We start from the raw sequence: 13165 nt of genomic DNA, 5'->3' as shown, positions 1-13165 counted from the left end.
TAGTCTACAGTTTGATTCACTTCGTTCCATGATCTTTCAACTATCTGCTATCCTCTGCTACATAGTCCGTAGCAGACTGGCAAGCTAAAAATACTACTTATCAGACAGTCTTGCAGTTAGGGTACAGGCTCATGATCTAGGTTCTGTCCAGCAGCTGTTCCCTAGTAAAGCAGACATGATTAATGTGAGGCAGTGGCTGGGTGCAATCATCAGGTTTTCTTATAAGTGCAGGGAGATGACAGATGCCTTTGCTTCTTCTGGGTCAGCTATGTCCTAGGGTTTAGCATCTACTCCCTTCCTTCACTGGTGGTACATGACTGCAGCTTCATGATTTCTGCTAGAACCAGAGGTATGACTGCATATTTTTTTTACTGTCTTTCTAGCTCTGTGACATCCAGGCTCTCACATAAATTCTGAAAGCAACCTTATACACTGCAATAAATTTCTTTCTTCATAAACTGGCTAGTATGGTTTAAAAGTAAAATTAATACCTTGCCCTGCTGCATTATGGGAAAAAAGGTGCACATTATGTCCCACAGCTGGGTGGAGGGGACGGGAAACACTTGGTCCCTGAGCCCCTCTTCTCCCTCAAAATAAAGACATACATTAAAAAGACCCAGGACCACTCTATCTAGTCCTGGTCCTCACAAACAATGAAATCTTGAGCCTTTCCTGTAAGTTACTGATTTCTAATAAAAACTTTATTGTTTTATAACTTGACTGACTTTTACAATGCTGATATGTGAAGATATGACACAGTCTTTGAGGTTGTAACACTCATGTGAGATAAATGCTTTTTTCCCCCACAATAAAAATAATAGCTGTAAATTTGGTAATCTTGCAGTGGTTTTCTCTTAAGTGCTTGTTTTATATTTCATTTGGCAAACCAATCTTTCTAAAGCCTGAATTCCTTTGCGATATATCTTAAGTAAAAATATTTTTCTGTAGTAAATGCTTTTGCAATTGTGTCTTCTTTTGACAACAGGCTCTGTTGTTTACAACCAAGAACTCTGATGAATACTGGCAGGGAGGCTCACCATTGATTGTGCATTTGTTATTGGGGGAGAGCACTGCTGTTAGGGGGAAAGAAGTATGCTAAAAAAATAAAAACAGAAAATACCCCTACCTTATTTCATAATGTTATTAGGACTGAATAATGTGGTATATGTTATAAACTATTAACCCCCAGCAAAAATGTAAGATGAAAGCAGTATTCTTGATTGGTATTAACCATGTGGGCAGGTAAGTCAAGGGTACCTAACACTGCACAAGAAGCATCCATCCTCATTAGTAAAACTCTCCTTGTCCTTCATCATTAAAGACCCTCTATGAATTTCCTAAATGAATTGACTATCATTTGAAATCAACATTCCTGCATTGTCTTCCTTCATTCCACTAACTATAACTTATTTTCCTTAATCTTCCAAGGTATTATTACTCTGACCAGATTCTACCATCTCATTTTAAAGTGACCTAGCATTTGGTTACATATCTCCTAGAAACAAGTCTAGCAACCACCCCATCTTGTGCCCATAACATGTCCTGCTTACTCTCCACCTTCCAATTCTGGCAACATAGAACTTAGAACATTGCTATGAACACCTAGAAGTGCTGGATAAAATAGAAGACATCTTTAAATTCTAGCTGAGTTTACAAGAAAGAAAAATTCCCAGTTGTCTGAGACAAAGACCAGAATGGTTTCACTGAGGAGTGATTTTCAGACCAGAAAATAGGCTGTCACTGCTAACTTTAGGTCTCAACACCCATACATGGACTGAACTGACAGACTGTGGACTCACCTGAAGCAGGTAGGTGAAACAGAAATGCGTGCATAAAGCTAGAATCTTCAAAGGGCAGCCACCTCAAAGTAAGAGAAGGGGGAAAAGAAAAAACTGTATCCTCAGAGAGATGACAGGGAAATATGTCTTTTCCTGTGGTTGGGGTCGTGGGCTACTTACTAATGACCCTAAGACACCTGGCAAAAGCAAATGTGAAACTGTTCTAGAGGCCACTTCTGCACCCAAGATCTCAAAGAACCCTCCAGAAAAAGGAAAGAGACTCAGAATCAAAAACTTAGAAACACACAAGAAAATTATCCACAATAAGAAACAGTCAGCAGACACAATAAGCATCCCAAGGTAACAATGGGAAATAGTATGAGACCTGTCCAGAAAGTATCCAGCCACGTGCTATGAAAAAGACATGTATTGAAGAACATACAAGAAACATTGTACATAGGACAATCATGCCTTAATCCCCTTCAAATTAGGCACGTTGGGACCTCACACAGTTCTCCCAGAGTCTCTTCTGCTATTCAAAACACTCTGCAAAATCACCTTCCCTGTTGTATTTTCCTGAAACTCAACAACAGTCCAAAATCTCTTCCCTTTCAAAGGTGACTTTAGTTTTGGGAAAAGCAAGAAGTCACAGGGCACCAAATCTGGGCCGTAGGGGAGCTTAGTCACCTGGGCGATTTGATGTTTCACCACAAAACTCTGCACAAGATGTGATGCATGAGTGGGCACATTGTTGTGATGAAGCTGCCAATCACCAGCTGCCCACAGCTGCAGCCGTTTTCACTGTATTGCATCTCTCAACCAATGAAGAACAATGAGGTAGTACTCCTTATTAACTGTTTGGCCTGGAGGGGTGTACTCATGATGAACAACACCTCCCAATCAAAAAGCAGTTAACATGGTTGTGATCTTGCTGCAGCTTCGCTGTGCCTTCTTTGGGTGTGGAGAATGAGGTGACTTCCATTGGGATGACCAGGGCTTTGTTTCTGGATCATAGCCCATAGCCATAGACCCATGATTCATCTCCAGTTATGAACTTCTTGAAGAAATCTGGTTCATTGGTAGCAGTTTAAATCAAGTCATTAAGTAAGTGCAACACAGTCTTCTTTCTGTTCTGGTAGCAAAAGCCACAGAATGAATTTTGTTACAACACATTTCATGCCAACATCCTGAGTCAAAATCTCAGACATAGTAGTTTTTGGAATCCCAGATCAGCTTCTACTTCTCGCACTGTCAGTTGCCAATCTTTGTTGATTGCAGTCCATATGCATTCAACATTCTCAAGCGTTCTCCCTGATGCAGGCCTTCCAGAATGTGGATCACTTTCAAAAGATTATTGACCATCTTTAAAGTGTTTGTGCCACACTTTTATTTGCACTGCACTCATTGCATCATCCCCAAAAGCCTTCTGAATCATCTAAATAGTTTCCACAGAAGAATGTTCAAGCTTAATGCAAAATTTGCAGATTCATTGCTCTACTCATTCAGTCATTTTGAATGCAACGGCCACAAAGTACATATGCTCACTCAACGACAGCTACCACCCCCAATGATGTAGTACAGTGAAGTTGTCATTGTTCATGCCTGTGCATTCCAGTCTACCCCTTGGCCACCAGGAAACATCGATGTCACACAAACCATTCTTGTTATATTAACAATGGCTGGATGTTTTTATGCACAGATATGGTATGTTTTAAATTATGAAAAAATAGGTGTGTCTTGCGTCCTCAGCACTCAGGCTGGGAGTGTGGTGGCAAGCGCGAGGAGGGGGCGGGCGCCCCTCACTTGTCTAGTTCCCAGATGGGGATGGACACATGGGGAGAGACTGGATGGGGCGGCCTGTAGAGGCGCACACCTTGCCCACCTGTTGTGCCCCCTGCACCCTGGAGACCCATGGGGATCTGGTTTCCAGCGTCTGCGCTTCTCCCAGGCACCTCAACTCTGGCGGAACCAGGCCAGTTTGCCTGAGCACGTGCCCAGGGCACGGGACTGAAGCAGACAAATGTTCTAGCAATTTCACATGCTATTTAGATAGAAATTCTAACGTGGCATTTTTATTTTAATGCAGAGGCCAATAATCTGATATGAAACATGCCTTTGCCCCATTGGAACCCCTGCTTCCCACTGGCTATGAATGTCAATAATGGTGAGCTACCTCAGATTTTACCGCACTTGCAAGCTAACAAGTCAGCTGGCCACAGTTACCTGGACACTGGTACAAGATGGGAGACTCCTAGGTCAGAGGTGAAGGGCACTTTATTATTCACAGTAGCCAGAGGATTAGCATTTTTGTACCAGTTCCCTGGACCTCATTTCCTAAATGACGATGTGAAGAGGCGGTCAGATGGCACCTGCTTATGCCATGGGTGGCACCACAGAAACACATAGCTATGAATTGCCAGGGTTTTTTTGTTATGTAACAGAAAGTGAGCCCCTGGAAGGAGATACGATATTTCCTGTGGAGAAAGGTAAGCACGCCTGCACTTTGCTCCAGAAGCAACGCTGCTTTTGTCTTCCAGGCAATCCCTGGAAAGCTGGTCTGGGAGAGAGTTGATATCTCATTTGCAGAAATGTACAACACCCATGGAGACCCAGTGGTGCTGGCGCTGCCCAAGGGTCAGTAAAAAGACAAGGTTCATTGAGGCCACATTGGACAGAGCTACAGGAATGGCCGTGCGTTTTGTCTGCTCAACAGTGGCACTGTCTCTGCATTCGCTTCTGCGTAGTTGGTGTGGAGATGGACCAGCTATAGCCGCACTGTGGGCTTTAGGTTGGGGCTTAGCTGACAACTGCATGAGCCAGCAACTAGGGGAAAAAGTTTCACCCAGAGATCCAGCTGCCACTTTTTCAAGAAAAGCTGAGATGCTAAGGCTGCAGGGAATGTCTGGGGATAGAAAAGAAGGTGCAACCAGGTGCCATCAGATTGCATTGGGTTCAGTTCCACTCAGATGGCTGGAAGAGTCAGAACAAATGGAGTTCAGTCAGCGGCGTTACCCTGTCTCACAGGCCACATGGGGCTGGTGGGTGAATTGTGATACTGTTTCTCAGACTGCCCTCCCTGCTGCCTTTATGTCCTTAACTAAGGCTGTGATTTTCCTTTTCCTCTTGGGATTCAGTTTTGTTTCTGTTGGACCACAACAGGAAGAGGAAATGGGGACAGTTTACATGTTTGACCAGCACTGGTTACATGCTGCTCTGCCTCATCTGGTTAAATCCCTCCCGCACTTGTGGGACAGTGGAGAGGCATTTCATGCCATTCCTGCCATGTGTTCAGATGTAGAAGTGACAACAGCAATATGAGCCCCCCCAAAAGGTCACCTACTCTGCTCTAGTTGGACTCATTCTGTCACCTATGTCTTTTGACTTTACAGACATCCTGGAAAAGATGGTTCAAACAAAGGCATCACAGGATGGGCAGAAAGGAAATTTGAAATTCTGCTTTGTGATTCTGAATGAGCCTTTGGACAAAAGTTTTCATCATCTCTAGAGCAAAGCTCTTGGAAGGCGCAGCAGCATCATTCTTCCAGAGTCCTTGGGGCGTGGATGGCCTTCCTCAAGAAGCAGACATTGTCCTGTGCAGCCACTCTTCCCAGATACTCACCACTGGGAAGGACAGGTTCCTCCAGGACTTCTCTCACTGCAGTTGGCATGTATAACTTACCCAGTTAGTTTGAAAGGCTTCTGAAAGGGCAGGCTTTGGAGAAGGAGTCAGGGGAACATGGCGCTGTTCCCCTTCATTTTCTCCCACCATACATAGTGTATCATACTCGTAAGACTCTGGAAACATGGGTTTTTATCCTGGCCATGCTTTAAAGTTTAAGCTTCATATACTGCTAAGTGTTAGATATGTATTTGTGTTCCTGTGTGTATTAACTATTGTCCCACATGGCTTAAAAAAGAAAACAAAAATAAAAGAAGGAGAAGACACTAATATCAACAGATACCTGCCTGTTCCTTTATGTACCAGTTTATGCTTATACCCTCAGTTTTTCTCAATGTTTTACGAGTAATAAATAGGTCTGTCTCTATGATGTGACTAGAGGTTCCTAAAAGATCCATCGCACAAAGATCCATCCACTCATTTCCCCCATCACCTGCCAAATATATGAAATACTCAACTTAGTCACTCTTTTTTGCTTAAGATAATGAACTTTCTTTTTAAGTACCTTTAAAGGTCAATATACTAATGTACTTACATCTGTTAACATCTACATCTAAAGTGGTTTATTTATTACCATGCCACCATGAGGGAATGGAATACAGATACTATTACATTTGGAAGAGAGAAAACAAGTAAACCATCAAAAATAAGGTCATTGAGCAACCAAAAGGACAAGGACACAAGCACTATCTGCAGAGATGGAGACAAGAAAGAAAGAACTCTGAAAATGGGAGTTGATTTTCTGAAGATAGTTTTGTTTTTACTTTTTCTTTTCATCCAGAGTAAATCCTTACTTCTAAATTTTGTTGAGAGTCATTCATACCTTAGTCTAGCCAAAAACTAGTAGCAATTTTAATAACATAAATAATGTGACTAATAATGATTTCACACCCAGCCTATGTGGAACTTTCTTGACAATAAAAATGTTTTTACAACAGCTTCCAGTCAGTATTCAATCTTAATGTCTTATTCTGAAAACAACAAGTAGAGAAATTCTTTGGCAAACTCTAGAGAAGAAATACTTTCAGAGACTTAGATGTCCCTGAGAAAAATAGAGCCATTTTCTGTTTGTTCTTGTTCTGAGACAAATTTTCTCCCATTCTACAAAATCCCACCTAATAAAGTAAATGTATATTTCTTGCAAAACCATGGATATTTGGAGCTAAGACTTTGGGACAAGAAAAAAGTAACTACAAATGAAAATTCCAAACAGTAAATTGGATAGTTGCTTTGTCTACTTGCATCAAAAATATCCTACTACCATACCTGAACTGTCAACATATTTTAAAAAAATATATTAAAACCATGTAAACACTGCTATGATTGGGGAGGGGATTCTTGAAAAAGTTACATTTCTAATCCTAAAGACAAAGGATTTCTGTATTTCAGTAGAACAAGACCACAGACTACAGTCCAGAACAAAACAGAACCAGGTAAAAGGAAAACAAATCAATGACCAAACTTTAAATATGTCTTCCTTCTCCAATGAGCTCATTGCTATTGGAACATTTGGAAAAGTACAACTGTTTTAAATATTTCTGGAGTTACTTATTTTTAGTTGACAGCAGTTCCTGTTAGAATCAATTTAATGTAGCATCTTTATGATGCAGCCAGTTCATTTATTAACATCCCAGCAGGTCCACATGACTGAGTCCTAACAAAAATAAGGCATATTAACACACGGGAAAAGGGCTAACTGCTAGGCTTTATGAAAGAATCCAAGAAACAGAGAAAAAAGCAATTACCTGATTATATTACAAGTCTCTTTTTAATTTTATTTTATTGTATTTTTTTCCATTACCATTTATCTCCCTTATACTCTTCCACCCCCACTCCCGCCCCACAATCACCACACTGTTGTGCGTGCCCATGAGTTCTTTTTTTTTCTTTTTTGCTCAATCCCTCCAACCTTCAAATCCCCTGCCCAAGCTGTCAGCTTGCTGTCTTATGAGTCTGTCTCTATTTCACTCCTTAGTTCAGTTTGTTCATTAGTTTCCACGTATGAATGAAATCATACGGTACTTGTCTTTCATTAACTGGGTTATTTCACTTAGCATAATTTTCTCCAGGTCCATCCATGCTGTCGCAAAGGGTAAAACTTTCTCCTTTGTTATGGCTGTGTAGTATTCCATTGTGTAAATGTATCATAGTTGTTTTAGCCAGTCATCTACTGATGGACACCTTGGCCGCTTCCAAATCTTGGCTATTGTAAATAACACTGTAATGAACACAGGGGTGCATATATTCTTTTGAATCAGTGTTTTGGGTTTCTTTAAGTAAGTCTTTATTAATACTTTGGAGAGGACAACCCACAGAATGAAATATTTGCAAGTCATATATCTATAAGGATCTAGTATCCAGAACATATAAGAATGTTTAAACTCATTGAAAAAAGGGCAAATAACCCAATTTAAAAATGGGTAAAGGATCTAAACAGACATTTGCCCAAATAAGATATGCAAATGGCCAATAAGGGCATGAAAAGATGTTTTATGTCATTAGCAATTAGGAAAATGTGTATCAAATTCACAATGAAATATCATGTAACATCCATTAGAATGGCTATTACAAAAAAATAAATAAATGTTAACAAGTATGTTGAGAAATTAGAACCCTCAAATACTGCAAGTAAGAAAGTAAAATAATGCAGCCACTTTAGAAAGCAATCTGGCAGTTCCAGAAAAGGATAAACTTTGAATTACCGTATGACCTAGAAAGCTCACTCTTGCTATATACCCAAGAGAACTGAAATCAGTAAGTCCACACAAAAACTACACAAATGTTCATAGCAGCAATATTCATAATAGCCAGTAAGTTTATGCTACCCAAATTGGGTATTTCAACCCAAATGAAGTATATGCCATAACATGGATGAACCTTGAAAACGTTATTTTGAGTAAAAGAAGCCAATTACAAAGATCCCCATATTATATGACACTATACATATGAATTATCCAGAACACACAAATCCATTGAGACAGAAAGTAGATGAGTAGTTGCTTAGGGCCTAGGGTATTGAGGAGAAATATTATTTGAATAATATTATATACAATTCTTAAATTCTAAAATACACAGCAATTAATGTTTCCTATGAATGGAATATTATAGTTACTCCAAGTTGTTGGGGGATTTTCCTAATACTGGGCCCTAAAATGCTTTTCAAAAAAAGAGCCATAAAGCATCGAGCCATAAAGCATCAGGAGTACAAAGGAACTGAAGAGAAACAGAGTTTGCCACACCAAAATATGCCTTTTGGGCATACTGATTATTTTAAGCTGGTTATTTTTAAGAAACAAAACCTCAGAAGAACCTTTGGCTCTCCCCTTTATCTGGCTAATGGAATTCAGATTTTAAAAACCTGCCCCAGAAAGGAATGAATGAATGAATATATGAATGAATTCAATGTGGCAGACAGGGAGGAACCTAGCACTCTGTTAGACTCCCCTCAGAGTCCCGTTGCTTCTGGGTGCTCCTGCAAGAATTTGATTGCCAAATGTTTGCCCCTTCTCATCTACCTGTGAATTGCCTTCCTTCCTCTGAACTCCAAACCACTACCTCCTTTCTCTTTAGTTCAAGATGGCACATAATCCCCAACTGCCCAAGCTGTGTCCTCAGGCCCCATATTCTTACATACAAATTTATTATTACATACATAATAAATTTGATCATTTACTCCTGTCAATCTGTCTCATGACAATTTGATTAGACCAGCCAAAAGAACTTTGAGGGAACGAGGGAAAAATTTCCTTCTCCCTGACAGAATTATTTTCAAACAGTAGAGGGCCTCTGGAAATTCCAATGAAAAATTATAGAGAAAAAAGGAAGTATTTTGAATTTATTTAAAGGAGAAAAAGAAAGATTTATTCATTTATGTTTTGGGACAGGGGAAAAATGCACATTAGAGTCAAATGCTATTCCAAATACTATTCCATCCTCCATTTACTTTTCAGCCATACAGATTCTTCCATAATAAATCTTTTTATTCCAAATCTCTGCTTTTTTTTGTATTTGGGTGACTTCATAAAACTATACTTCCCAAGTTTACTTGCCTTGCAACAGACTGCACATGACTCTGGAACTTAAGCTCTAAGCCTCAACTGTTATTACCAGGAAGATTCAATTACATAGATATTTTTCTATGGGTCAAATCCTCAGAGAACAATGAATCAAGAATACCAATAAGTAACAAGTACACAGGGCAATGTGATTTAGCTAAGCTTTTAAGGAAAGCAGAAAGTACCTTTCACTTTTACACAAGTTCTCTGACTTTTGATTTCTAGACATTTAACCATATTTATATTTTTTCTGAAAATAGAATTCTCTCTGAGGAAGGCCCAAGTAATGTGGAGGGGAAAACATGTCCTCTTCAACCATGTCAGATATAACTAAGATCAAGGGGAAAATCAGTTTTCTGTTTGGAGACATTTACAAAAGCAATTTTTTCATGTCAATTAGTGGAAAAAGAGTTGATACAATAACAGATTTACCTAGAAATTCCAGAATCCAATGCAAGTTACAAAAATAGAAGTATTACATAGGAAGCAGAACATTTGTTAAATGTGTACCATTTGCCCTGACCAAGTTGCTCAGTTGGTTGGAGTGTAGGCCTGATGCACCAACGTTTCAGATTCCATCTCTGATCAGGACATGTACTAGAAGCAACCAATGAATGAGTGAATAAGTGGAAAAACAAAATCAGTGTCTCTCTCTCTCTCTCTCTCTCTCTCCCCCCTCCCCCCATCCCTCTCTCCCTCCCTCCCCCCCTCATAATTAAACAGTGCACTATTTGCCCTGCCCTTTACCATGAGCTACATGCTCTGCTTTCTATCAGTCAGACTATAGGAAAATTTCTCCCAACACCATCTTCAGCGTTAAAGCTACCCATTGGGAAAACAAAACAAAACAGTGTGTGTGCGTGCACGCGCATGTGTGTGCACACACAAAAAAAACTGCAGATATAAAAATGCAGGCACTTCTACTGCCCTCCCAATAATCTACACTTATGTTAAATAAATGTGACAATTCTAGAATTTAACTCCTAATAATCTACAGTGCATTGTGTCCGGGACCTAGTAGGTAATCAGTATTCTCTCAGTTGTTTGTTAAATGAAGATTGAAAGTACTCTGAACACAAGCTTTTGCTTTGTCAATGTATATTTAACATTCCACTCATAAAAACACATTTACACACACTCACACACACACACACAGTCCCTAGAAATAACCACATAGATGTCTGCTCCTGAAAATACCATCATGACAGAAAGTGGAAGATAAATATTATGATAGACTGGGACAGGATGATGACAATTAGAGAAATTATGAAGAGAAATTCCGAACACTGAAAATTCTTCCACTGTCTTTTAATATCAGTTATCTTGTTTTCCACTGAAATTCACAGGAGTCTACAAAAAAGTAATCTATTCCTACACTGAAACTTTAAGACTAGCTGCTCAAGGCCATAAAATCACACATAATCACAATCTGTTTACATCATTACACATGCCACATCATAGAATTTACACTGAAGCAGAGCCACATATTTAGAAGGAATATGCAACACGTTCAACAAACCTCAACAGAAATGAATAGTGATTGTACCATTTATCACTTAAAGAGTAGCTACCAGAACTACTAGTAATTCTCACACTAGTGGACAAACGTTTTCTATGAGTGGCTTATTTCAGTTCAGTGATTTTCTTCTGAACAAGTATACCTAATCTGTTATGTGTTGTGTTTTGTGAGGTTTTTTTTAATTCTGTCTTTATTCTGTACTTCAAACATAACATAGGTAGAAAAATAGAGTGAGATTTTTGTTTCAGTGTTTAAAAATACCTGAAAGCAAGAGTTCAACTCCACAGGGTTATTTACCAGCAGGTCGATGCTCCGAAAAAGCAGGCCAGAAAACACGTGCAAGATAAGGCTCTTTCAAAATAATTATACATATAGGGAATAGACGGAGAGGCAAACACAGCCGTCATCAGCAACATAACAGAAGCTTTGTTCCTCCTATTTGTAAACAAGAGCTCGGGCCAGCGCTCTGCCCTGGGACCTGAGAGGTAAGATATAATGGACACCACCCTGCACCCATCCCGAAGCATTCCACAAGGGCGATCTGGGGAGGCCGACCTCCGCCTTGGCCCGGAATGCTCCTCGGGCCAGGAGAAAGCCCTACCCGAACTCTTTTGCTTCCAGATAGGGGCTGGAGTCGACCGTCCTTGCTTAACTTCCCCGCCGTTAGTTACCCTGGGATTCTTAAACCTCCAACTATCTGCACTTTGCCATATAGGGAACAGATGCGCGTCTGTGCCCTCGAGGCAAACCCCCTAGAAGGTGCCCACACGGACGGCTTACCGAGCAGCGAGCCTACGAAAATGACGACCTGCACGGTTGTGGTGAACTGGCGGTACAGCTGCGCCTCGACGAACTCCCCGAGTGCGCTGCGGTTGGCGTCTGCCGCCTCCGCGCCCGACGCGTTGCGCGGGTCGCTGGCGTTTCTGAAGATCCAGCTGCCGTTATACCCCATGGCTAGGCTGGGGCTCCGGCTCTGCTCCGGCTCTGCTCGTTGACAGCCCGTCCGCCCTCCCGTCCGCCCGCCTTGAGCCCCGCGCCAGCCTCTCCTGCCCTGGGCGCAGAGGGACGCGCGGGTGCCTAGTGGAATCCTGGAGAACCCAGGGCAGCCTCGGGTCCCCTCACGACGCCACATCACCAGCCCCAGCGCTTGAGAGGCGGGGCGGGAGTAGGGCGAGACTGCGCCCCATTCCCGTTCCCTCCTGGGTCCCCGTCAGCCCCCACATGAAGGCGGCACGGTCAGAGCCCGCCGAGCGTCGTCCGTCCCTCCTCCCAGGTGGTCAGCACAGCCAAGCCCACTCAGCGGTGATAGAAACACTAAAAGATGCATTTGATGGTCAAGGAAGGAGCTCTCCGCTCTCGCGGCCCTCTTCAACCTCTGCTCCTTCCACCTCCCCAAGTCCCCGAGGGCTGGGGCATCCCTCTGGAGTCCCTTTGGCTGACGGGTTCAGCCCCGCTCCTTAGAGGGAAGAGAGAATTTGGCTGAAGCAGTTTTTCAATCCTGCCGGCTTAGAGGCTGGATGGCGATAAGAAACCTGTGGGCGCCCAAGCCAAGTGGTCGAAGCCCCGAGGGGAGTCCCAAGACCCCGACGGAGCCCATGGCCTGGGCGGAATGCCGTGAATCTCCCCCAGCAGCCTCGCCCTCGGCCCCTGGCCGTTTCCCAGGACACCTGCGCTGTCTCCTCCAATCTCCCTTCTCAGTGACAGCTGCAGGGACCCTGTCCCACAGTCCCTTTGCCTGTGCACGGCCTAGCGCCCCCTTTCCAGACCCTGCTCCGGCCCTCGGCTGCTGGGAAGAGAGCCTCGCAGCCGAACTGGTACAAGGGAGGACGCCCCTAAAGGGGTAGGGCACGATCTGCGCTGCCGTGGGACTCCCGGAGCGCGCCTGGGGCAGCGGGGGGCGCGCAGCCCGCGGGGGAGGTCACGTGAGGCGCCTGGCCCCGCCCCCCAATGGCGAGGCGGCCGCGGGGACGGCGCCATTTTGGCCCTCCTGAGCGTGACTTTTTCAGCTCAGAGTGTGGGAGGCGCGGAGGATTCTCGTTTCGCTGCGATGGCCAAGCTAGCAGCTCCTTCCAGGCATCGCTTCTTTTGTTACTGTTGTTACAGCTCCTTATCTCGTCAGCAGAGACTGCCTGAG

The 13165-nt window shown here is 42.7% G+C and overlaps 1 protein-coding gene across 2 annotated transcripts in view; it reads right to left on the bottom strand.

Moving 5' to 3' along the window:
* Positions 1 to 11983, bottom strand: part of GPR176 (G protein-coupled receptor 176) — a 90836-nt gene extending 78853 nt beyond the window's left edge. For both annotated transcript variants that reach the window (XM_054565151.1, XM_054565150.1), the window contains exon 1: positions 11812 to 11983. In XM_054565151.1, coding sequence (XP_054421126.1) covers positions 11812 to 11983 — 172 coding nt within the window. The remainder of the gene's footprint in view (positions 1 to 11811) is intronic.
* Between the last annotated feature and the right edge of the window lie 1182 nt (positions 11984 to 13165).

This window comes from Pteronotus mesoamericanus, unplaced genomic scaffold (assembly GCF_021234165.1).
Source record: "Pteronotus mesoamericanus isolate MK-2021 breed Mesoamerican mustached bat unplaced genomic scaffold, CSHL_Meso_final contig_164, whole genome shotgun sequence".
NCBI lineage: Eukaryota > Metazoa > Chordata > Mammalia > Chiroptera > Mormoopidae > Pteronotus > Pteronotus mesoamericanus.
The sequence above is the reverse complement of the archived record's forward strand: the minus strand, read 5'-3'. Positions and strand labels throughout refer to the sequence as shown.